Source organism: Ochotona curzoniae, unplaced genomic scaffold, assembly GCF_017591425.1.
Source record: "Ochotona curzoniae isolate NIBS_2020 unplaced genomic scaffold, NIBS_Ocur_1.0 contig_430, whole genome shotgun sequence".
In the NCBI taxonomy this organism is placed as follows: Eukaryota; Metazoa; Chordata; class Mammalia; order Lagomorpha; family Ochotonidae; genus Ochotona; species Ochotona curzoniae.
Genome location: NW_024466219.1, coordinates 28,676,363 through 28,700,620, shown reverse-complemented (window position 1 = coordinate 28,700,620; position 24,258 = coordinate 28,676,363). Strand labels below are relative to the sequence as shown.

At 40.8% G+C, this 24,258-nt stretch overlaps 1 protein-coding gene across 1 annotated transcript in view; it reads right to left on the bottom strand.

The window, feature by feature from the left end:
• Window positions 1-1,152: 1,152 nt before the first annotated feature.
• Window positions 1,153-24,258, bottom strand: part of DISP1 (dispatched RND transporter family member 1) — a 148,505-nt gene continuing 125,399 nt past the window's right edge. Inside the window, exons 4-9 of the mRNA XM_040985726.1 lie at window positions 22,722-22,751; window positions 14,418-14,541; window positions 13,495-13,622; window positions 13,051-13,148; window positions 10,382-10,479; window positions 1,153-4,751 (exon numbers count right to left, since the gene is read on the bottom strand). Coding sequence (XP_040841660.1) covers window positions 1,173-4,751; window positions 10,382-10,479; window positions 13,051-13,148; window positions 13,495-13,622; window positions 14,418-14,541; window positions 22,722-22,751 — 4,057 coding nt within the window. The 3' untranslated portion in view covers window positions 1,153-1,172. The remainder of the gene's footprint in view (window positions 4,752-10,381; window positions 10,480-13,050; window positions 13,149-13,494; window positions 13,623-14,417; window positions 14,542-22,721; window positions 22,752-24,258) is intronic.

Sequence of the window (24,258 nt, the reverse complement as noted above, 5' to 3'; positions counted from 1 at the left end):
ACACTGTATTTAGAACTATTGCCACCAGTTTTCTTCAGAGGATTAAACTGGAAGTAGAATCCCAGAAGGAGGAGAGCTCTCCCTACATGGGGCTGGAATCCACATGGTATTAGATGACACCTGCAAGGAGCGCTAAGTCATTGGGAGCATTACTCAGAAAGCATGCTCCAATGGTTCCGTTCCTGTAGACTGATCTAACCCAAGATACACAAGTGCCACTGAAGAGGCCACCCGCAGGCTTAAAATTCCAGGTGTTAGCTGCACAATAAAACCATCCTGACACATCTCAAGAGGCCTTCTGAACATGGCCGCATAAGGGCAGAGATGGAACCCAAAGTCACATTGGTTCCCTTGCTCTGAATGCTGCAAGACATGACCTAGGTCTGTTTATATCATGCATTTTATTCCCTGAAGTACAGCGTTATTTTGGGGGTCACATCTCTTTATCATTCATGCTGTTTTGTGGACATAACAGAACTGTGGCCTGTCACAAAATGATGTCTCTGATCCCTGGGTTAACAGATACAGTAAATGAAGAATTAGATATTTTGGTCAATGGCGAAAGATAATCTGGATATAACTGTGTTATTGGCTTCATATAATGTTTACTCATGCAAACAAGCGGAAGGTTTACTAAGGTGTTTGGCAATTAATTTCTGAATGAGGCCTTACCAGAAATGTAAATTTTAATGTGGTTTAGCTCTTGGACCTCAACTGAAGTGGTTCTATTAAAACTAGTATTTATGTTGAGCAATCACAAGTTTTGCTGACTGCCAACTAAATACATCAGAATAAAGATATCAAGTAATTGTGCCTGCCTGAGGGAACTAAAACTTCTAGGTGATTCAAACTTTAAGCCTCTGATTCAGTGATAAGAGAGGATGGAGGGAGAGAAAATTATTTTTTAAGCTGGATGTAAATGTAGAAAGCATACTTTTTGAAAAAAATATTATCCAACAATCAGCCATTCCAATAACCTAATTAACTCATTTTTTTAAATATTTGTTCACTGTTCAAATGGAAATAAACACATTAAAATATCCTATCATTTGTAACAAGGTGAAACATGCTTACTTCTTTATTTTGAAGTTCCCTTTTAAAAACTTGTCGATTTTATCTAAATAGGTCAAAGAACGACCAAGGCACTGGGTTTGAATGTAATGCTATGTTTATTATAGTGTTTTGATTAACAAACTTTCGTTGGAAAGTTCTGAGTGTGTGAATACAGCAGGCACATTGGCTTCGATGTTTGGCATCTGACAGTCCACAGAATTGCACTTCACTCTCACAATTCTGCTACAACCTTGTGGATTGTTGGGGCAAGATCTACATCCAGTCTGCCCAAAGAAATGGTTAAATAGAAATTTTGGTTCATTCTGATTGAAATGTTCAGAGTTTGTGATCACATCAGTCTGTGACAAGCTCAGCTCCACTTTCCCTCCTGCCTTGTCGCTCTGATTCCCTAGAACCTTGTTCTCAGTCCCTGCACTGGCCTCCGTACTCCCCAGGTCTTGATTTTGACAAAGTCCCTCTTGCTTACTCTCAGGATCACAGCAGCCTTTCAGTGAAGATCCAGTGCTAGTGCAGGCCAACGAGGATGGCTCTGGCGTCCTTGGCAGATGCTCTCCTATGCTCTGCAGACTGGTCTTTCCGGCCTCTTCCTGGGCCTGCAAATGCTGTATTGGGTGGAGGAAATCATTTCTGGGCAGAGAATTCTGCATTCCGGATGGACTCCCTCTAGTCTGCAGGCAGGGGCAGTGGTGGATGTGTGGGATGGTTTGGGGTGCAGTCTTCAGATGTGCCACACCATTCTGCACCTGGACAAAGCCGCAGGCAGCAGGGGCACACTGATGGCACAAGTTGTCATCTACTTGCTGGCAGGAGTGTGGGCCATACTGCAAAGATCTGTAGGCATTTGGGCAGCTACACCTCTGATTCAGAGAGAACAAGTGACACGTGGTATGCTGTTCAAGAGAGGGTTGTATCAGGGCAGAGCCAGTTTCATTTTTGGCGCTTTTGTTGAGTTCACGGCTGTAAGCTGCATGTCCAGGCATCCCTAAATTCTTGGCTTGGTTGTTGAAAAACTCTGAGCAGATGTGAGTCTCTTCATAAGTGTTCTTCTCAGAGGCAGGACAGTTGTGGGATGCCAGAGGTTCTAATTCATAAAACTCATGCTCCAGCTCAGATTTTTGGCTCCTGGGATCTAAATGGTAAGCATGCATGGTATGTGTTTTGCTTTGTCTCTTGTCACCAGGACTTGCAGATGAGGTGTAGGAAAAGGCACTGCACTTTAGTTTTTTAGGTAAAGGAATCTGACCACAGGTACCCTGTGGTCCAAGGCACCGACACATACACTGGAAAAAGAAGGTAGCAAAAGCCCAGCTGATACACATGATGAGCATCATGAAGGTGCCCAGCTGGGTATAAGCTAGAACTGTGGAGGGCATCATCATGGCCCCAGCCACAAAGGTAGTCAGAGCAGCCATGGCAATTGCAGAGCCCATGCGACTCAGAGAGAAGATCACTTTGCCTTCTCGGTCAGGATCTGGAGCTAGGCGGTACGCAACCCCATAATGGATGGCAAAATCCACAGACAAGCCCACCGCAACAGAAATGGTGACTGATTCTAACACATTGAGCTCCCAGCCCAGAAGGACAAGGGAGCCCACGGTGACGAATATAGTTCCGGCTATTGAGATGATGGCGTAAAGGCTTATGATGATATTCCACGTTGTCAGCAGCATCACGCTAAAAGCAACAGCAACCGAGAGGCCCATGGCAATGAGTGTGCCATCAGAAAGGCTGTCCTGGAGGTCATAGAACTCCAGATTGCTGACGAACCACCCATTGCTCAGACCCTCAGGTGCAGACCTCAGTTCACTAGAAATCCATGCGTCCACCTCTTTATAAAACTGGTGCATTTTTTCATAAGCCAGTGTGAACAGGTAGGTACTCTGGAACTCTAGCACAACCGCCCTGATTGTGTCGTTGATATCAAACCTTGGCCCTGGGGTTTTGCTATCCAGATGGTATCCTGTACTCCTTTCCAGTTCCATGATGGCTCTCTTGATGCATAGTTCAAAAATCTCTTGCTTGTAGGGGAAGCTCCAGTGGCTGCAGCAGGGGTACAGGGCAGGCTCATCACAGTCCTGGTTTTCCATCCACTGCTTGAATGTTTCAATGAAGCAGCTAGTAAAGTCCTGCTCATCAGTCTGGTGAAAGAAGGTTTGGTTTCTTAGTTTTTGGCAGAAGTGCAAAATCCAGGCCTGAGAGGCTGGACTAGCAATGTTGAAACTGTTATCCAGTGTCAGCTTCCCTTTGCTCTTGGGGTTCAGTGGGTTACCATTGTCTTCTGGGGTCACCCCCCAGATGACTGTAATGGGCATGTGGAGCTCCTCCCCATGGTGAACACGTTCAAACATGAAGAGCTTTTTGTATTCGGCATCATAACGTTCAAATGGATGGGAGGACCTGAACACCTGGAACTCAGATAACTCCAGCGAGGGCAGTTTCATCTTTGGATTGATACACACGACATAGGCCCCGCCGATGGTTAAGGCAAGGAACCAGAACAGCCAAAGGTAGCGGAACTTAATGACAATGCATGGCAAAACTTTTTCAAAAAAAATTCGAGATGCTTCTGAAACAGCAAAGAATATTTTGTGGCACTTCTGGCAAGCCACTGTCCAGCAGCTTTTGGTGTCATACACTTGCTGCTGGGGCTTTTTGAAGCAACTGAATATATTGAGGAGATAGCGTTCGTGTAGGACGACAACTGCTGGGAGCCATGTGACCATCAGAACGTAATTCACCAAAATAGCTGTCCCCGCATAAACCCCAAAGCATCTGATGGCTGTGATGTTGCTAACGTAGTTAGCGTAGAAGGCAGCGGCAGTGGTAAAACTGGTGACGAACATGGAGAGGGCAGCGTGTTGTAGGGTGATGCTTATTGTTTCTGAAGTCTCGGCGTGAGGCTTGTCAAATTTGGTGTAGTTCCAAACATCACAGAGCACAAAAGCATCGTCTGCTCCAATTCCCACCAAAATGATGAGTGCTGTGAGGTTCATGAAAGGAAAAAATTCAAAGTTAAATACTACACGATAGAGAAAATAGGAAACAATCAAGGAGCTGATGATTGCGAACATGGTCATCAGTGTGATGAACATGGACTTTGTGTAGACACACATGACCAAGAGGACAATCACGATGGCTATGGCGGGATACACGGTATCCATCAGAAGGTAATCTTGAAACAACCTGTGTTTGATACCAAATTCAATCCCAGTGACGGTGGTCACACCATCAGAAGAGTTCCAGTTCTCAAAGTTGTCCAAGTAAATGTTCATCATTCTCTCCCCTTTCTCTGTAGGGGAGAAGAGCATGCTGTACTTTAAAGCTGGCATGGCATAGTCTGTCGTCTTTGGGGTTAGGAAGTCTTTGTCCACCAAGTAATGCAGGATCTGGTACACAGCATTGTATTTTGTGCATTTGCGTGGCACATTGGTGCACTTGAGCTGGTCCTTCCTTCTGGCTGCCATGTCCCAGCAATCTGGGCCCAGGGTGCCATTCTGGTAGTGTTTGACACAGGTCCGGAGCAGTTTCAAGGTGTGAGAGACATCTCGTTCGACAATTTTCTGACAGGATGATCGGTTGTTCAGAATGGCGATGTAGTTTCCCAGCGTCCAGCTGGGACAGCAGGAAGCAGCTGTGGTCCTCTGGCAGAGGTTACCGAACTGGGGATGCGATCTGATCTGCAGAGACAGAGAAGCGTGGAAAAGCTGGAGTTTAAATGGGGTTATAACTGGAAAGGACTGAATTCAGGCTCCTAGAGGGATCAGAATAATAAGAGCAGGGAAATAATTACCCTTTTTAGTAAGCAGCAGTTTGGTTACAAAGTCAGCTTTCACCCCTACAATGACCTCAGACAAAAGGGTATCTTCTCCAGGTTATTTATTTCTCAACAGCAAACTACTGTTGGGGATGACATACAAGCATGGAACAGGGCCAACCAAGGCTAGTTTAAGAAAGGATATACAATTAACACCCACTTGGTAAACAAAGTCACTGTAAAAAAGTGATAGAAGGAACAGGTTGTGAAACTGATGTATACTTGACCTATAGCATTAAGGAGACAGCTGTCCAATGGCTATGGGAAACAAACTGCCTGCACAAAGAATTTCTGGTTATCAGTGTGAACTTTTGATGACAAATTACCGGATTTCAATCAATGCAGTGAGGAGCCCCAGTGAAAACTGGTGTGATGGGCCCGGCACGATAGTGTAATGGTTAAGGTCCTCGCCTTGAACGCGCCGGGATCCCACATGGGCACAGGTTCTAATCCCAGCGGGCAGCTCCACTTCCCATCCAGCTCCCTGCTTGTGGCCTGAGAAAGCAGTCGAGATCGGGCCAAGGCCTTGGGACCCTGCACCTGCATGAGAGACCCAGAAAGAAGTTCCTGGCTCCTGGCTTCAGATTGGTGCAGCACTGGTCATTGCGGCCACTTGGGGAGGGAATCATCGGATAGAGGATCTTCCTTTCTGTCTCTCCTCTTCTCTGTACATCTGCCTTTCCAATAAAATAAATAAATCTTACAAAACAAAACCAAAAAACTACTGTGGTTTGAAGGCTTGTGTTTCTCAAAGTTCCTAGGTGGAAACCCAGTCCTAGCCCAAGAACAGCCCGAGAGATGGGGCATTTGGGAGGTGATGAACAGGATCCATGTCCTTCCAGAAGAGGATGAAGAGAGCTCAGGTGTCCCTTGCAGGGCAGGCACCATCCGTGAGGAACAGGCCCTTGCCAGACACTCTTATCGGCTGGCTCCTTGGTCTTGGGTGCCCTAGTCTTCATGACTGTAAGAACGATATCCCTGCTGTTGATAAGTACCCAATTGAAGGTATTTTATTATAGGAGCCCAAAGAGAGTAAAGCAAACGTATTCAGAGAACAAAAATGTGACCCTGGCAATATTAGGATCACTGATGTCAAAATGAGCGAAGCATTCAGACTAGAACTGTTTTCTGAAATAGGAAAAGGGTAACGTGTTGAAATGAAATGTTATTTGTCTAAATTTGAATATAAAATTTAAGAAAAAGTAAAAAAAAAGTCATTGATTTCTTGCATATTCTTACAAGTACATTGCGGTTTGCTAAAATCCCTTTTTTGGAACATTTTCTTTTGATGCACGGGGGCCTGCTGTGTTTTGGCAAAGATGGCACATTCAGGATTTCACATGGAATGCTGTTCCTAAAGGAGGTACTATTTCTTGTAGCCGTGACTATTATAGCAAATTGCTTCATTATCGGCTCTGGCAGATTTTAGTGAAGTATAACCATGCTATAACCTAGAGCACTCTTCTCTGAGGGGTGAGAAGAGGAAATATCCACAATCCTTCTCTTGACAAGTTCCAAAGCAGCAGAAGGCCTGGTCCTATCACTTTCCCCCATCTATGTTTTACTAAAGGCTGTGCCAGGGGAAAAACTCCAAAGTTCAAGGGCATGAGCTAGGCTTTGTCAAGCACACACTGAAACATCTTTTCAAAGCAGAGAAGTTGGCATCACTTCTTTGGAAACTGGATTTGCCCAGGAATTAAATCACTATGATCTCTACAACCCTGGTTATTGTGATATTTTATGGGGGATTAGCCTCTGGGAGACGAGGTGTAGATGAGTAAGACTGACCATATACTGCGAACTGCTGAAGCTCAGTAATCCACACACAGGGATTCAGTAGACTGTTTTCTCTACTGTTCATATGGTTGAAAATTTCTGTAATAAAAAAGTTGGTTTGGAGCTGGGATATCATATGGGCACTGGTCCATGTCCAGGCTGCTCCACTTCCCATGCAGTGCTTGTGGCCTGGGAAAGCAGTAGAGGATGGCTCGAAGCCTTGGGATCCTGGACTTGCGTGGCAAACCCAGAAGAAGCTCCTGGCTCCTTGGCTTTGGATTGGCTCAGCTCCAGTCATTGTGACCATTTGAGGAGTGAACCAGCAGATGAAAGAGCTTACTTTCTGTCTCTCCATCTCTCTGTAAACCCGCCTTTCCAATAAGAATAAATAAATCTTTTAAAAAAAATTGATTTGGGGGCTGGCATTGTGGCTTAATGGGTAAAGCTACTGCCTGTGATGGCATGCTGTATAGGTGCTGGTTTGAGACCTGACTGCTCCACTTCCAATCCAACTCCCTAGTGCACCAAGGAAAGCAGAAGAAGATGGCCTTGACGCTTAGGCCTCCGAACCTGTGAAGGAAACTCAGACAAAGCTCCAGGCTCCTGGCATAGCCCTTACTGTTGTGGTCATTTGGGGAGTTAACCATAGAAAGAAAACCTCTGTCTCTCCTTCTCTGTAACTCTGCCTTTCAAATAAATAAACAAATCTTTTTAAAAAGTCCATTTATATCTTTTTAAGACACTCTATTGGGGCAAGGAAAAATGAGCCAAAAGGGTTCCTATTCAATTGCAATGAAATAATATTTACTTTCACAAAGACTGCATTTTTAAGCTCTTTTCTGAAGAACAACAATTCATATTTCATCAAACAGGATAATTCATATTTTACTGTTTCCAGGTAAAAACTTCACATATGGTAATTGGGGCAAAAAGAACCTCCCACATTTATCAAACCCTGACCTGGCTTCTCTTTGATTTCCATGCAGACGATCAGTTTGACTCTAAAAAGAAACAACATGAAAGCCCAAAAAGTCAGCCCAGTGCACTGAAAGAAAAGTAACTCAACCCCCCTGGCAGTTTTCAAGTGGAAGACAATGAATCGTGTCAGCTAGAAGGAGCATCTATGTGTCTGCAGTTGCCAAAATAAGCAAAAATCAAAGATAAAAGTAATAAAAGTCACTGGCTAAACCTGGAAGAGGAGGCACAGAATTTGCCCTCGAAAAACTTTTCCCAACATCAGCAGAGGTTTGTAAATATTTGACCAAAGATTTAAAAATTGGACATTCTAAGCACACCAAATACTACCTGGATGGTTGCTATCAAAAACAAGCACTAGTCAGTCACTGGGAGCCAATGCTCAAATCCAAAGGTGGCAGTCTTGGCTGATGCACAGCCTCTGCAACAACAGGTTTCGAGGACACTTACAAGGTAAGGGCAGAAGAAAGACACCAGGATGGGCACTTTCTAACTATTCCGAGTTAGATGCTAGCACACTGGAGTTGAAGGATTTTGATGCTCAAGGAACTGTCTGTGCTTTCAGAGCGCAAGGCCATCTTCCCAGCCAAAAGGGGGAAAAATATTTACTGAGAAACCTAAACAAGATGAATAAGGCATAGTGTTCCCCTAGCCTCAAGTCGTTCAATGTGGTTAGGAAATGAGACGAAAAATAAATCACTGCAGCTCAGCATGTTACGCATGCTCCTATGTGTAAGAGGGTTTGTGGACTTGCAGAGGGAGTGTGCAAATCTGTTACATGACACTAACTTATTTGACTGTGACTGAGATGAACACACACAGAGACTTGGATTATTCTCCAAGAGACTGGCAAGCAGGTTTATCTTTACACAAAAAACAGCTATATCTTTGCTGTGTTTTTGGAAAAAGGGACTTAAAAATAATTTCAAAATCTTTGAAGTTCATATAAATACAAATGGAGCTAGTGAGAGCAACTTCTTATGACATGCATGAGGAGGACAGCCCTTCTTATTCTAGTTCACAAATTGGATGTTTTGGGGAATCATTTTGCTTCTGTGGTTATAACATGTCTTTGCATACTTCCCTAGTTAGATAGTAGCAGGGTGGAGTTCACTTAAAATAGGGGTAAAGGAAGAGAAGGGAAAAATAAAAAAAGAAGAAACCAGCAGGGCTTTAAATGATACCTTAACTTTTCAAACTGTTGGCTGAGTTGCAGATATTTTAAGATGCTGAAGAAAGAATAAGAGGAGGAAAATAAAGCTCTTATTACCAGAGTCTACTGACTGCTAGATTTACCTCTCTCTGTAACCAAGCAATCAGTGTATTGAAAAGTAAAAATGGGACTCAGACAGAAGAGGAAACATGTCATCCATAGTCCCCTTTGAAATGAGTATCAGGAAATGTGTTTCTTGGGTCCTTGAAGCTGTAGGAGGATTCCAGCTGTCCACAGAAACCATCCCACTAAACAGAGTCTTAGGCACCAAATTTCCAACCTCTTTCACAAGATTTATATCAGCACGATGTGGGAAACTGGTTCAGACAGTTTCTAAAGAAATGTCTCAGAACCTCTAATTTCAATAAGAAATCTGTTAAAAGAATAGGAGATTCCATCAGGTTGTAGAGCTTGCTCTTAGCCCTGACCAGTGATTATACATTCTAGAACTATGCTAAGAACACAACAGATTCCTTTTCTGACTGCTTGCTGTGCTTGGACAGGTTCATTTGCCCTATTACACAGCAATTTCTAACTGAAGACACTGCCTTTGAACATATGAAATGACAACTCTTCCAAGCCCAGGGGCTGATTTGGTGTTTTCTGATGTTGACATCCTTTTGGCTCTACAGGGGACTAAGTGAGAAAGCACTTGCTTCCTCCACCCAGGTGTTGTGAGGGCAAGGCACTTTGCTCTGGCTCCCTCTGGCCATTTATCCATTTATGCATGTACCCTCTGTGTCCCCTTTCCCAGCCTGTTCACTACATTTCCCTTTGGGTCACTGGCTTCAATAGCTTGAATGGCATTCAGGAAGGCATTTAATTGAATAATTAGCATGCTGACAACTGCCTCAGTGGGGGAAACCTGGTGAACAATGAAAATACAACTAAAGAAGACAAATCTTAAAAGACCAGCCTGAAATAACGCATGGAAAAAGCCAGGGTTCTTTTTTAAGGGAAGATGGCATATTTTGAAAGTGGGAGAACAAAGGGCCACTTTGTCCTGGGAGATACAAGAAGAAAGGCTGGCAGTTGGTGTCTGTGGCATAGCAAATGCACCCACCACCTGCACTACAGGTATCCCACATAGTCACTGGTTTGAGGATTTGAGTTCCAGCTGTTCCACTTCCAATCCAGCTTCCTGCTAATGGCCTGGAAAAAAGCAGTGGAAGATGGACTGTGTGCTTGGGGCCCCGCTACCCACAGGGGAAACTGTGATGAAGTTTCTGGCTCCTAGCTTCAGACTGGCCTACCCCTGGCCATTATAGCCATCTGGAAGAGCTTGTTCTCTCCTTCTCTCTGAAACTGTGACTTTCAAATAGCTAAATTACTAAATCTTGAAAAGAAAAAAGCCTTCTTAAAAAGAAAATAAACAAAAATAAGCAAAAGGTAAGGCTGGCCTGCTGGTGTCAGTCCTTGACAGGCATATCTTCAAGTGCTTGCTTCTGGCTGGAACCCAGGCTCAGTGGTAACAAGTGTCAGTGATACAGCCTTATTTGTGCTACATCTTTGGGCTTTGCTTTACATACCCTGGAATGATCAATATTGCACATAGATTTGATTGCAGGTAAATTCCATAATGTTTCCCCTCTGGCTGAAGTAAATACTACCCTTGAGTACCGGTCACCTGTTGAAATGAAAGGAAAGGAAAAAAAAAGAAAAAATTGATAAAAAAAAATCATCATTCAGGAATTATTCAAAGTGGGAAGTCACTGGGACAATTTATTATCAGCAGGGAATTGTTTCCTTTGATAAATTCTAGGGGAAAATGTAAAAAAATAAATGACACTACAATATTGCTTTAGCTCAAAGTTTTTCTCATTGTATACTAAAATTGTAAAATATAAAATAAATCTATTTGTGAGCAGACAAGAATTATAGTCCAATAACTTTTAACAGGAAATTAGTTGAATGCTTTCTTCTTAATTTCATAGCACATTAATTATAATAGTTTATAAAGTCAATGATGCATTAGGAAATATCAAGGGTAGATCACAAGGATATCTTCTATGGCAGCTAACTGCAGTGAAGTGATCAACTGAAAAGTATTAAAATGCTGACGAGGCTCACAAAAATACTCCATATTCTGATTCCCCTGGGATACCCGTCTAGAAAAACTACTTTGAAATCAGATTAAGGAGTGGTGTTGTGGTGAAGTTGGTTAAATTGCCTCTTGGGGAGGCCTGCCTGCCCTAAGACTTAAACTTGGTTTAAGTCTTGGTTATTCCAGTTCTGATCCAGCTTTCTGCTAAGCTGTTCTGGGAAGCAGCAGAAGCAGCAGAAACAGCAGAAGCAGCAGAAGCAGCAGAAGCAGCAGAAGCAGCAGCTGGCCTCTGCCGCCCAAACGAAACACTTGGATTGCATTCTGGGCTCTTGGTTTCAACCTGGTTCAGCTGTGGCTGCTGCTGTGGGCATCTGCAGAATGAAATGATGAATGGAAGAATTCTTATCTCTTTCAGTATGCTTTTCAATTAGTTAAAAGTAAGAGAAATGAGATAAATACAAAATGTTCTGGAATATGGATGGTTGGATTGTATGCTGGAAAGAACATGGTGTCTGAAGTCAGGCTTGGGTACAATCAGGTTCTGTGTTTACTAGCTGTGTGATCTTAGGCAAGGAACAACTCGGAGCCTGGCTCCTCATCGGTAAAACAGTATGGGCAGCATCTATTTCAGGCAGTTGTAAGAAGAAAATGAGACAAAATGAAAAACAGATGCTCAATAAGTATTGTTTCCATTTCCTCAGCCATTAGAAAAAATCTTGCTATGAACTAAATAAAACAAGTAGGTTAACTTCAATACCTAATGTGCCACAAGGAAAAATCAGTTAACATCTTAATGGCTTTATTCCAAAAGTTTTATTTATGATCATGAAGTTTTCTTTAGTCAACTATTGTCTCCATCAATCACACCTGTGTAGGCTGATTTGGGGACCAAAATCAGCCCTGTGGAACTGAAACAGTTCATTCACATAGAGCTGGTAGTGGCTTTGGTCAAGGCAGAACCCATTACTTATGAGACAAATACTTAATAATAGGAACAAGACTATATGTAAGGAATCTGCTAATTGTTCTCCTTGGTTAAGACACTAATTAACAGGTGTTGGTTAAGCAGTAATTAACAGCAATACTTTAAAAGAAATAACTGGAGTTCAACTTTCCATATATATACATATATAAATTTATAAATATATAACATAAATATATAACTTTCAGTGGCTGAAAAAATATATATTTATTTGATGAGAAGAAACAGAAAAGGAAACTGAAATACATATTTAAAAGGACTTTTCAACAACAACACAAAAGCAAAGACACAAGAACTTTAAGGTTACCATTTCCTTTATCAGAAATCCTGATGTTCCCCACCCCCTTCCTCATTCCTGAGCCCCACAGTAAATGAACAACTTACATTCTTAAATGTGTTTTCTATATGCTGGGCAGCAGGTTCTGCTTCCTAGCAGCTACAGAGTGCTCAAGCTGGCTTTACGCTATGTTGAATTTTATTTAGCCAGTTTGCTGCCAACATCCATATTCTGGTGATTCCACAATAAAATCTAGATTCCTGACCTCTGGAGAATTCTTGCTATCTCTGGGTCCTTCTTTTTCTGAGGTCACATTCTGCTGCAGTTGGGTGGCAGGTTTAGACAGGCTGGTGCCCTTTCATGCTTGCCAGTCACCAGTGCCTTCACCTGTCATATGCCCAGCTAGCTTGAGTCATTATGCACCAGCCCTTGTGGCAGTCAAATCCTGAAGCATGGAACTTTATTTTGTTAACCTTTCTGTCTCTCCTGCGTAGTAACAAAGCAAGCACCCATAAAGCTTTCATTTTTCTCCCTGAGTGAATCAAAGCTTATTTTAAAATAGTACAGTGGGTTATTTCAGTATTAAATTTAAAAAATAGGTGCTTATTACTTAGTCTAGAAATAAAGATTTTATTAGATTTATATCCCTTTGGAAATTGAGTAAACTCAATCATCTCTTTTTCTTGTAGATTTTTAGTATAGATAGATGAATACAGAATAGTGGATGTCTGACCTAGAGGGGTAAAACTTAAATTAGCTAACATCTCTGAACTTCTGAGAGAAATAGGGGAGCTGCCTGATTAGCCACATATTGCTGTCAGTCCAAACTGTGATCGTGTGCAAACCTGACTGCTAGGACCTTGCTGTGAGTTTGTTCAGCTATGAGGCCACTCACTTGGAACGTCACAGAAAAAGCTGTCTTTGTGGAAGTTCCAGTCAACTTCTCTTTTTTCTCTTTCATAATGGTCATCGGACCATCTGTCATCCCGGTGGCTGAAACAGAACAGCAATTTGAACTTCAGTAACAGTCTTGGCTATTTTAAGGTCATTTTGTGTAGCCATAACAGTACACCCTCAAAGCCACAATCTAACCAGTTCTTAAATATTAAGTTGGAAGGATGAACAATAAACCATTGCTAATTTTTTCATTTTCTATTAAAAAAAAGCACAAAATCTCTTGTGTTCATCCTGCTGTAACACAAATTTAAAGGTCAATGTTTAGTGGCAAAAGATTGTGAGCCACAGATTTTACTTTCAACCTTTTTGCTTCAGCTCTATTTAGAGAAGACTTCAATTAAGCACTATTTTGTCTCAAAGTTTTATAAAAATAAATAATTACCTTTTGGCTTGTTCATCTGCATACTTAAAAGGATAATTTGCTAATGTTGCTTTGTATCCTGTGTTTTTCACCATGTTATTCCATGTGACCAGTCTCTGACCTATTGCGGTCCCTCTTGGTTCAAAACCCTAAGGTAAAATATCTTATTAGTATATTTCACTTCAGGTTAGGTACAGCTAAAATGACAGCTAGGGAAGGCAATGTTAAAGTGAGGTACAGCATTCAATAGAAACTACAAATATTCCTTGCAGCTACTGTAAATGCAAACTGCTTCAAAATAAGATGGCATGATGTAGTAATGACCACCTATTTACTGTGACAAAACAGCTTGAGCCTCTGTTTGTTGTATATCTTAAGAGAAGAAAATAAGTTTGTCAGAGGCAAGTTTGTCATGCTTAACCATTTAGTAGACAGCTATTATTTTTATCTTGTAAAATTATGGTAAAATTAAATTATGTTTCGCATTGTTACAGTGGTTTGCAAAGGGTTTATCATTACCTTAGATCATATTTCCCTTTTATTCCATACCAGAGGAATAGTTACTTAAAAACAAGCTCCTAGCTACCAGTCATACTAAATTTCCTTTAACTCCCTCTTTGGGGAAAAAGAAACAATATATTTATGAAAACACATGATTTGCAAATTCTCCAATTTACTAACAGCTTATAAAGGGAGGTCAACCCTCCAAATTGCTAGGCATTTGATGGCACAGAAATTATTCGACCTTTTAAGAATCTGATACTAGAGATAACATAAGTAATATTTTTCTCTTTTTCAAATAATTGAATATTTGCTGATGGACTGAGAAGGTTCTAAAAGAAAAGGGATCAGATGTTAAATAATGTAACGTATTGAAATATTTAACTTTTGGAGACAATTTTAGGCTAAAGAAAAGAGACAAATCATAATGACTCAGTTCTTACCAGTAGTGGATCTGAAAAGTCAGGTTGTTTTGGCACTAATACTCCAACCAAGGCACAAACCACAATAAACACGGTGCACATGCCCAGGACCACCACTGGCCAGTCGGCTATCAGGGCTGCATAACTACAAAAGCACAAAAATTCACAAAGACGCCTTCTTAGATGCAATACAGAGTTCTTTTGCTACCTAAGACAGCATTTGATAATCTTGATAATCTATGTTAGACCTACTACAAATATCTATCAATAAGAGATCTAAGGATTATTAGTATTCATTTCTAAATGTAGTAGAAAATTACAAAATCCAATCAGCTTCTGTTAGGCATTCTATCCATATCTAGATCAGCAATGTCAAGATAACAAGGACTGGGGAGTGGAATCTACAGACAGGTTTTTCAGTTAAAGGTGACCAATCAGGGTGTCGGAAGGTTGTCTAGAAGAAAGGGCTTCAAGGTAGGAGCTGGTCAGAGAAGCAGGAAGAGACTGAAACCAGATTCTAGATGCTGGACACTGCAAGGTCATGGTGATCTGTAGTCAATTACCAATTGTTGGGGGCACTGACCATTTCCTGCCCTGTGATTGGCCCTTTGCCCTGATTGGTGTGCCTTGGTTATCTTTAAGTTGATTGGTCAGGTTTGACAGATAAGCAGGGGGCTTGGCGGGGGAGGGGCTGGAGCATAACGGGCATAACAGACACAACGGAGTGAACGGACACAACGGAAGATCAGAATAAAGTGCCTTGGAGACTCTCTCAAGTGTCGGGTGATTTCTTCCGCGGGACGGGAGGACCCCCGATAACCAATAGTCACATGTTACATGCTATGGAGAGTGAAAAAGACAGCTGGATATGACAAGTAACATTTCATACCCACATCTGTGCCTGAGAAAGAGAAGCTCCAAAATCCACACTTCCTAAGAGGAAAGAGAAGCCACCCTTTCTGCCATCTCTCAGACCTTTTTCTTCTGTAGTTACTCTCTTTCTCTGTGCCTTTACTATAGAAGTTCTTTAAAAAGAAGTCATTCTATAAACAGCTTGATGTAACATGAATCTTAAAGATAATCAAACTCAAACAAACCCTTCCCATAAACCTCTAAGTTTTTTTCTATCTAAAACCATATTAAACTCATCTCCAAATCCTGCCTAGAAGCCTTTTCTTCCAGATCGACCTCCTATGCCTGGATTTTCCACTCTGGATGGCAAGGTCCACTTTAGATCCCTTCCCAAAGGTCCTGCCCCAGGCCTTATTTGCTTGACATTTCCCGGCCTTGATGGGAACAGAATGTCCAAAAGAAGATGACTAAATTGAAGTTTCTCTAAAATCCAAAATGTGCTCTGGAAACTTCTGATTTCTAAAATGTTTGTTACTTTCAGAAGTCTAAAACCCTCAACTTATCTAAAACTCACAACTAGCTAGTTCGTTTGGCTGCTGCAATGGCTGCTCTGGTTCATGAGGAATAGAGCCAGAACAAGCATTTGTGACTTACATGTTTGAGAGTAACTTCTTCAAATCATGCTAGCAGCTACAAATAAAACTGGTGATTTTTAATGTCATTGTTAAAAAAGCTCTATAGCGTATATTGCTCTTAGAACAGATTACTGATTCTATATTCTGATCTCTTAATTTCACAGCTCTGGTTTTGTGTGACATTTATTTCAAATTTCAATTTTAATAAGAAAGTTAAAATATAATATAATTATGCTTAAGAGAGCACTACACAGGGATTTCTACAGCTCTTCCTTAAAAGCAATTGTATAAAAATACATAAATAACAATAGGTCCACTTTTATATTGATTAGCTCTTATACTTAAGGAAGATACCATATCCTTTAATTCTCACAAGAACATTACGAAATGAGTTTGGGGCACAGACTCACTCAAAGTCTCAAAACTGGGAACCTGGGTTTGGCTCAACATCCTGGTCTCTTAACACCTATGCTGTCTTCTTTCTTCAAAAACTTCAGAGAAACTTCACAAATATGTAAACTTGCCACAGATGTCTGCTTCCCAAAATTTACCAATAAAAATTCCTAGATCCCTAATAGTAACTTCCTGTATGCCAAATCACACAGATCCAGAAGAAAAGTGAACATTAGTTACTTGACTACAAATTTTAGAAGAAAATTTATTGGGAGAGAGCAGTAGTGTAAGCTGCCACTCGGGTTCTGGACCTGGTTATGCTTTCCCTTCAGTTTCCTGTTAATGTGCCTGGGATGCAGTACGTGACAGCTTAAGTAGTTGGGCTCTTGTTACCCTTGAGTTCCAGCTCCTGACGTCAGCCTGGCTGAGCCCTGGCTATTGCAATCATTTGACAGTGAACCAATGGATAGAAGATCTCTTTCTTTTCTGTCCCTTTCTCTGCCTGTTGCTTGGCCTTTCCAATAAATCAATCTTAAAAAAACTAATTAATGAAAACCATGGTACATAAGACAGACTAACCTGTTCAGAATAATTTTCATTGTAATGAAAACATAAAAGTTACAATATGACGACTCTGGCTGTTCAAAACATAAACAGCAAGTAGCAGAAACTTTGCACATTTCAAAAACACACCCACTGCAAAAAAATCTTTCCCTTACTTTATTTCCTCCTCCACCAAATGAAAACTAAGATGAAAGCAACTGGTTTTCAGGCAATAAAGTCCTTTGTCCCCTAGCTCATTTGAGACTTTCTGTTCACTGCTTCAGACTATAAAAGAGTCCTTTTCATTTCAAACCTTTAAAATATCAGCCCTGTGAAATGAAAATGGCCCTGGGCTTATACAAATCATTCATTACACTTTATTTTAAATAGGTCCATTTTCTTTCAAATAAACCAGAAGCAGTGTATTTTTTACCTACAAACATATTATCAGTGGAGGTCAGTGGGCCCCAAATTGCTTGGTTTTCATATTGTGGTTTCATTTACCCATATAAAGACTTTTTGTTTTGTGTTTTCCAAAAATCTGCACACACATTCATAGTAACCTTCAAAATCTCACTCAATAATTGCTTTTCTTCCCTTTGAAAACATTTGGTTTTGATTTTATAGCACTGCTATCCACCATACGTGCACTGGCTACATATGGAAATTTTATGGAATTTCTTCCATACACATTCAGCCTTACTATGTCAGAACTCTGTGTCCTCACTCAGCAGGTGTTTTGCATACTAACCTTTCTTCTTGGAGACAACTACTCACACTTAAGAGATGGAATCATAACCTAAGCATATAAATAACACCACGTGGCAAAGTCCAACTATCTGGGTAAGTTTCACTTAGCCACATGTTCTTCTGCACCTCATGAAAATGCTGAGAATATCCCTGGTTCCTGTGCCTATCTGTGCTAAAATACCATACAGCTGTGGATACCACGTGAGAAACAAGCATGTCATACACAAGGCAAAATAGATAATAGGTATAATATTAAGATAAAAATTGAATAAAGGAGAAAACCTGAACCTCCAAGAGAAATTAAAAATGACCTATAAACTTCACCTATATATTCATACACTAATTTTACTCCTGGTGAGTCTGGGCTGAAGGTATACATTTGAAGTTCAAAGACTGAATATCTGCATATGATTTTCTTTGAAAAGTATAAGAACTTTCCAAAACAACATTCCTTTTTCTTTGTGTCCTTTTGCATATAAGTACTTGTCTGTCAGCCACCTGATCTAACTTTGGAAATCTTTAGACAATGCCTCAACACAGCTGTAAATGCAGTTGGCAGCCTTGGCTATGGCACGCGGTCATTTTCTAGGTCATGACTGGGAAACTGTTTTCTCCCTGAGGTCCTAGTGCTGCACCAGCTGCCAAAAAAGGGCTCACAGGTCTATCCAGGGTGCTGTGGTATACACGTTCACATTCTTTTCTCCAGAGGTTAACAAAGCTGCAGGCCACATTCTCTTTTTATAGGATGAGGAAACAGAATAATACGTGAATAATACGTTAATATGTGAATAATACATTAATACGTGCTCAAGACTCAAGTGTGCATCTGAGTTAATAGGCATGCGGCCTGGCATCTTGGTCCAGGTGGTCACTGCCACACTAGAATTTTCATTGCTATTCAATGGCAAATCTCTCAAATATACTTAGAGATTTTTCAGTCACCTTATTACTGGGTTTGCTCTGGAAATACATCAGAAATAACCATTAAAACAAACAAACCAAGTGTTTTAACAGGGCCAATTTATGTTCCAGTGACATTAAATGGGGGGGGGTCTGTTTTAAGTGTGTCTTTTCTATTACAAGAACACCCCTCTCTCACACATACAATAAATTTTCCTCTTGCAGCTCACAGACTTTTCCCTGTGCTCTTTGATGCCTTTCCCAAAAGGTTCTTGTTTTTCTCTGCTCCCCTCTGGACAGAGAGGCGTATGCGCCTCAAAGTGTAATGTCTGCATCAAATGCCGCATTTTACTTTCTAGCCACCTCATCCTTCACCCCTTGCAGACACGACTCTTCTGAAATGCCTGAAACAATTCGCTCTTCCAGGTTTCTAACTGACCTGAGCAATAATTACCAGTGTTATGCCTTCTTTACTAAAAATCCTATCTTCCTTGGTTATTCTTTTCATTTCCTTTAGTAATTCTTCCTTATTCCTCCTGTCCCTTAGGGTAGGGCATTTCAAGATGCTATTAATTGCAACTTTCCAGTGACATCAACTATCAATCTGGTGGAGAAAATTACTGACATTTGAGAAATTTCACACACAAAAAGTAGGACACAGAAGTCTTTCTTCTGTGTAGTCATAGGCCCATTCAACAATTAGAATTCAATAAGGCCTTCTGGAAATAGGAAAGGGCTAGACACAGCTTTTGTCCTAAAGGAAAATCCTAACATATAAAATAACACAAGCAGGGACTGGTGGTATGGCATAGGCAGCTAAGACGCAGCCTGCAGTATTGGCATCCCATATGGGTGCCCATTAGTGTCTTGGCTGCTTAGCCTTCCAATCCAGCTCCCTGCTAAGGTGTAACAGAAGATGCTCCAAGTGGTTGGGCCCCTGCACTCACATGAAAGATCTGAATGAAGTTCCTGGCCCTTGGCTTCACTCTGGCCTACCCGTGGTCATTGTGGTCATTTTGGAAGCAAGCACGGGATGGAAGATTCTCTGTCTCTCTTTCTCTCTTGTTGGAATTGAGTCTTTCAAATAAATAAAATAAACTTTTAAAGAAAACCCAGCACAAGGGCTCAACTGACTAATCCTTTGCCTGCAAGCTCTAACATCCTATATGAGTGCCACTTCATGTTCCAGCTGCTCTAGTTCCCATCCAGTTCCCTGTCTGTAGACTGGGAAAGCAGTGCAGGATGGCCCAAAGTCTTGGCACCCTGCACTGATGTGGAAGACACAGAGCAAGCTCCTGGTTCCTGGCTTCAGATTGGCTCAGCTCTGGCCATTCCAGTCATTTGGGGTACTGAACCAGTAGATAGATCTTTGTCTCTCCTTTCCTCTGTAGATCTGCCTTTCCAACGAAAATAAGTAAAAATCTAAAAAATAAATAAAATCATACCAGAATACAGCTATCTGAAAAACTGTACAGTTACAAATAGGTGTAATTTGAGAGGGATCCAGATAACACACTTTGTGAATAAATGGAGAAATTACTCCCAACTGGGGTGGAAAAAGAAAATCAAGAGAGGGTCTTTTGGAGAAATCACATTTATATGTATATGTACATACAAAAGAGAGGAAGCTGTTTTTGCAAAAGCAGCAGTCTACCAACAAAGAAAAGTATATGAATCTTCTCAAAATGAAAATTTTGAGAAAATTATTTCTAGAAAAGTAAAATTCATTTTCATAATATGCCTTATTTGCCTGCATACATTTTTCACTTCATTGTTTTTCTATTTTTCAGTTGCTTCATTTTGGGGGATAAAAATCGAAGAGGAACTGGTGAAACCAATTTTGATTTAGATATATAAATGAATATTATTCCATTGTACAAATGAAGAAAATTCTGATACATACTGACATGGATGAATTTTAAGCTTAGTGAAATAAGGAAGACACAGGACAAATACTGTATGATTCCATGCACATGAGGTCCCCGAGGAAGTCACATGCACAAAGACAGAAAGCAGAACAGAGGCTGCCTGGGTCTGTGGGCAGGGAGATGGAGAGTTTTTGTCGAATGGACACAGAGCTCCAGTTCTGCAAGACGAAAACAGTTCATGTTTTAGATGAAAATGGATGATGGTGATGGCAGCATAACAGTATGCATGCTCACAATGCCTCAGGATTGCACTCTTAAAAAGGTTAAAATGACAATTTTTATTATATTTTATCACAATTTAAAAATGAAACATATTTTAATGCAAAAGGAGTTTATGGAGATTTATGTAGTAATTTCACTCTAAGAGACGGTAACTCCCTTGAGGCAGGCTTCAGAGTTACCAATATCTGAACACTCGAATTTCAAAGATCACTTACAGGTTATTCATTTATTATATTTTAAAGATTTATTTATTTGACAGGCACAATAACAGAGAAAGAGTAAGAGACAGGAAGAGAGAGAGCGAGCTCTTTCATGCACTAATTCATCTTAGAATGGTCTCATTTTAAGACTGACTGGAACTGAGTCAGGCCAAAGCCTGGAACTCCATTTGGATCTCTATATGAGTGGTAGGGGCTCAGATAGTTGGGCCTTCTTTTGCTGCATTTGCAGGTGCATTACCAGCATCAGAAGTGGAAGAGCTGGGATTTGAACCAGTGCTTATATGGTATGCAAGTACCACAACAAGAATTTCTGAAGCACAATGACCAACTATCTGGAGCCAAAATCTAAGAACATCCAAAGAGATAACGCTTATTTCCAGAAATTCACAGCCCATTCAAAACTATCCCTACTAAAAATATACATCTTAAAAATTTCCACACCAGAATCCTGCTGCACACAGGAGGCAAACAGATCTGACCATAGGTATGCTAGGCCTTAGTGTGAAGGTAAGCAGAGAGGGGTCATCTTAGGTTTGGGTAAAGCCCTAATCATTCCCATGGAGCTGTAAATGCAGGTAGACCAGACATCACCTTTCTCTACTTAGAAGGATTGGGTGGGGGAGGGGTGGTAAGTCCATTCCTTTCAGACACATCTGTTGAGAAAGATCACTTCCACGGTCACCCCTAGACCTCAAATCCTTACTCTCAGCTATGGTCTCTGATCTCCTAATGTGGATGTGGACTCATTGATTCAACCACAGGCCTTCTGCTTATCGCACAAGCAGTGGAGACTAGGGACGATTAGAATCACAAATTCTTAGACCGTATATAGCCCCTCAACCTCCAGTGGTTCTCGAACCTCTCAGTGCATATTAAATCCATAGCGGCTCAAGTTCCGCATATAAAATGATATAATATTTGCATATAATGTACACATACCCTCCCATATGTTTTAAATTATCTCCTAATTACTTACAATAACTAACACAATTGCTCAAAATTCCTAATGCTATTTAACTTGAATGCTATTAACTTCTTGTTGAATCACCTTATTTCAGGAATAATGACAATAAAATATCTGTGAATGTTAAGTAAAAAAAAAAATTCCGGGCCCGGCGGGGTGGCGCAAGTGGTTAAGGTCCTTGCCTTGCACGCCCGGGATCCCATATGGGCGCCGGTTCTATCCCGGCAGTCCCGCTTCCCTTCCAGCCTGTGGCCCGGGAAAGCAGTCGAGGATGGCCCAAAGCTTTGGGACCCTGCACCCGCGTGGGAGACCCGGAAGAGGCTCCTGGCTTCGGATCGGCATGGCATTGGCCATTGCACTCACTTGGGGAGTGAATCATCGGACAGAGGATCTTCCTCTCTGTCTCTCCTCTCTGTATATCTTTCCAATAAAAAAAATAATAAAACTAAATCTTAAAAAAATTCCACATCAAAATATCACTATCTGAATTTGATAACACAAATTTTAGATAATCTATCTCAAAAACTGCCCAGAATTTGACAGTTTTTGATGACACTATGTGTGTCTGTGTGTGTCTGTGTCTGTGGCTCCCTCCTCAGCAAGTAAGAAAGTGAAGAAACTGAAAGCGGCAATGTCTTACAGGAAGGAACACAAAATAGCTACACATATGCAAATGATTCAATAATGTAAGGCCTACAACACAAACATACATGATTCAACAATGTAAGGTCTAAAAATTCACCTTGAAAGAAAACTTTTGGAAATATAGGATTTTTCAAGCAGGCAGCTCACAAGAAATTTATTTTTCCTTCAAAAACTATGCAGAAAGAAGGCGGAAAGTGCAGCACAATGTGGAGATGCATGAGGAGGGAAAGGGCGTGAACTTACTACTTAATAGATGACCCAGACTACTTTACCTTTTTGGCAACTTGAAAGGTCTGGATGGCCTGGGAAAAAAAAGCAAAGAAGAAGCGATCAGAAGTGAAGCATCATAACACAAAGGCTTTACTTTTTTTTTTGTTACATGAAATGTGTGTTTTTTTTATTGTTATTAACATTGTATTATGTGATACAGTTTTATAGGCACTGGGGATTCCCCCCACCCCTCCCACACCCCTCCCCCCATAGTGGATTCCTCCACCTTGCTGCATAACCACAGTTCAAGTTCAGTTGAGATTCCTTCATTGCAAGCATATTTATGCTAAGGCTTTACTTTTATTATCGACTGCTTTATTCATTACTTCACCCAGTAAAGGTTTAAAAAGAATATATGCTTGGGAACTGTTAAGCAGGTATACTGAACACTGCCTGGTGGCCACCATGGATACTAGTGGATGAATGCTCTGGCCTCGAGTGGCCAGTCAGGAGACAGCACTTTCAGGCCTCTGGCCACACTCTCCTGCTGCAATAGTATTGGTGTATAGTGTGCTCCAACATTTGCAGCTACTGGATTCTCTCTCCCTCTCACAGCAGGGACCGACACCCCTAAATTCCCAACCTAAACCACTTCCTTATTTGATCTCCCAATACTTTTTTGATTGATAGCTTCTCATACTAGAAATATTCTATATCCTCTTCAAGATATCAGCAGCTTCTACATCTTCCACGTACTTAATGTCCAGCTCTACAATCTGTTTCAACAAGTCTGGTCATATATTTCTAACCAGCTGTTATCCACATTCTTTGTTCCAAGGCTTCATGCTACATAACCCACCTACACCCCTAGATACAGGACCAGCTTGCTAAAGAGATTCTAAACTTTAAACTCAGACTTAACATCCAAACTTCTTATAAGTATCAAATTAATTCTTTATTCCTATTTACTTGGTACATGGTAAGCACTTAACACTTGATGAACAAACATAATTTACTGCTCATAGTTCACTTTTTCCCAAGTACTATGGTTATTTAACACCAGATTTTCTGCATATATTTCAGGTATTTAAATCAAATGGAATATTGCAAAAGGCTGACTGCAGAAGCAAAAATAAGAATTAGTAAGAATTAGTAAGCCACACATCAAATAGATGTTAAAAATATAAAACCATATACATCTCACTAAGCTTACTAGTGTTTTTGAAATCATTTTTCATCAGAAAGTGTTATTTATGTTAACATGTAATGGACTTACTGATAATTTGCATGAGTTTAACTTATTTTAAACTTAACAACCCACATAAACAAAAAACTCTTTATAGGCTCTCAAGTTTTGAAAGTGTAGAGAGGTTATAAGACCAAAGTATTTTAGAACCACCATGCTCATATATAAAAGATATGAGGGGCTAGTGCTATGTACAGTGAGTTAAGTCACTGTGTGCAGTGCAGCATCCCATATGGGCATTATTATGCGTCTTGCTAATGCTCATGGGAAAGCAGCACATGATCTCAAGTGGTTGGGCTCTGGTACTCACGAGGGAAATCTGGATGAAGCTCCTGGAACCCAATCTTAGCTCT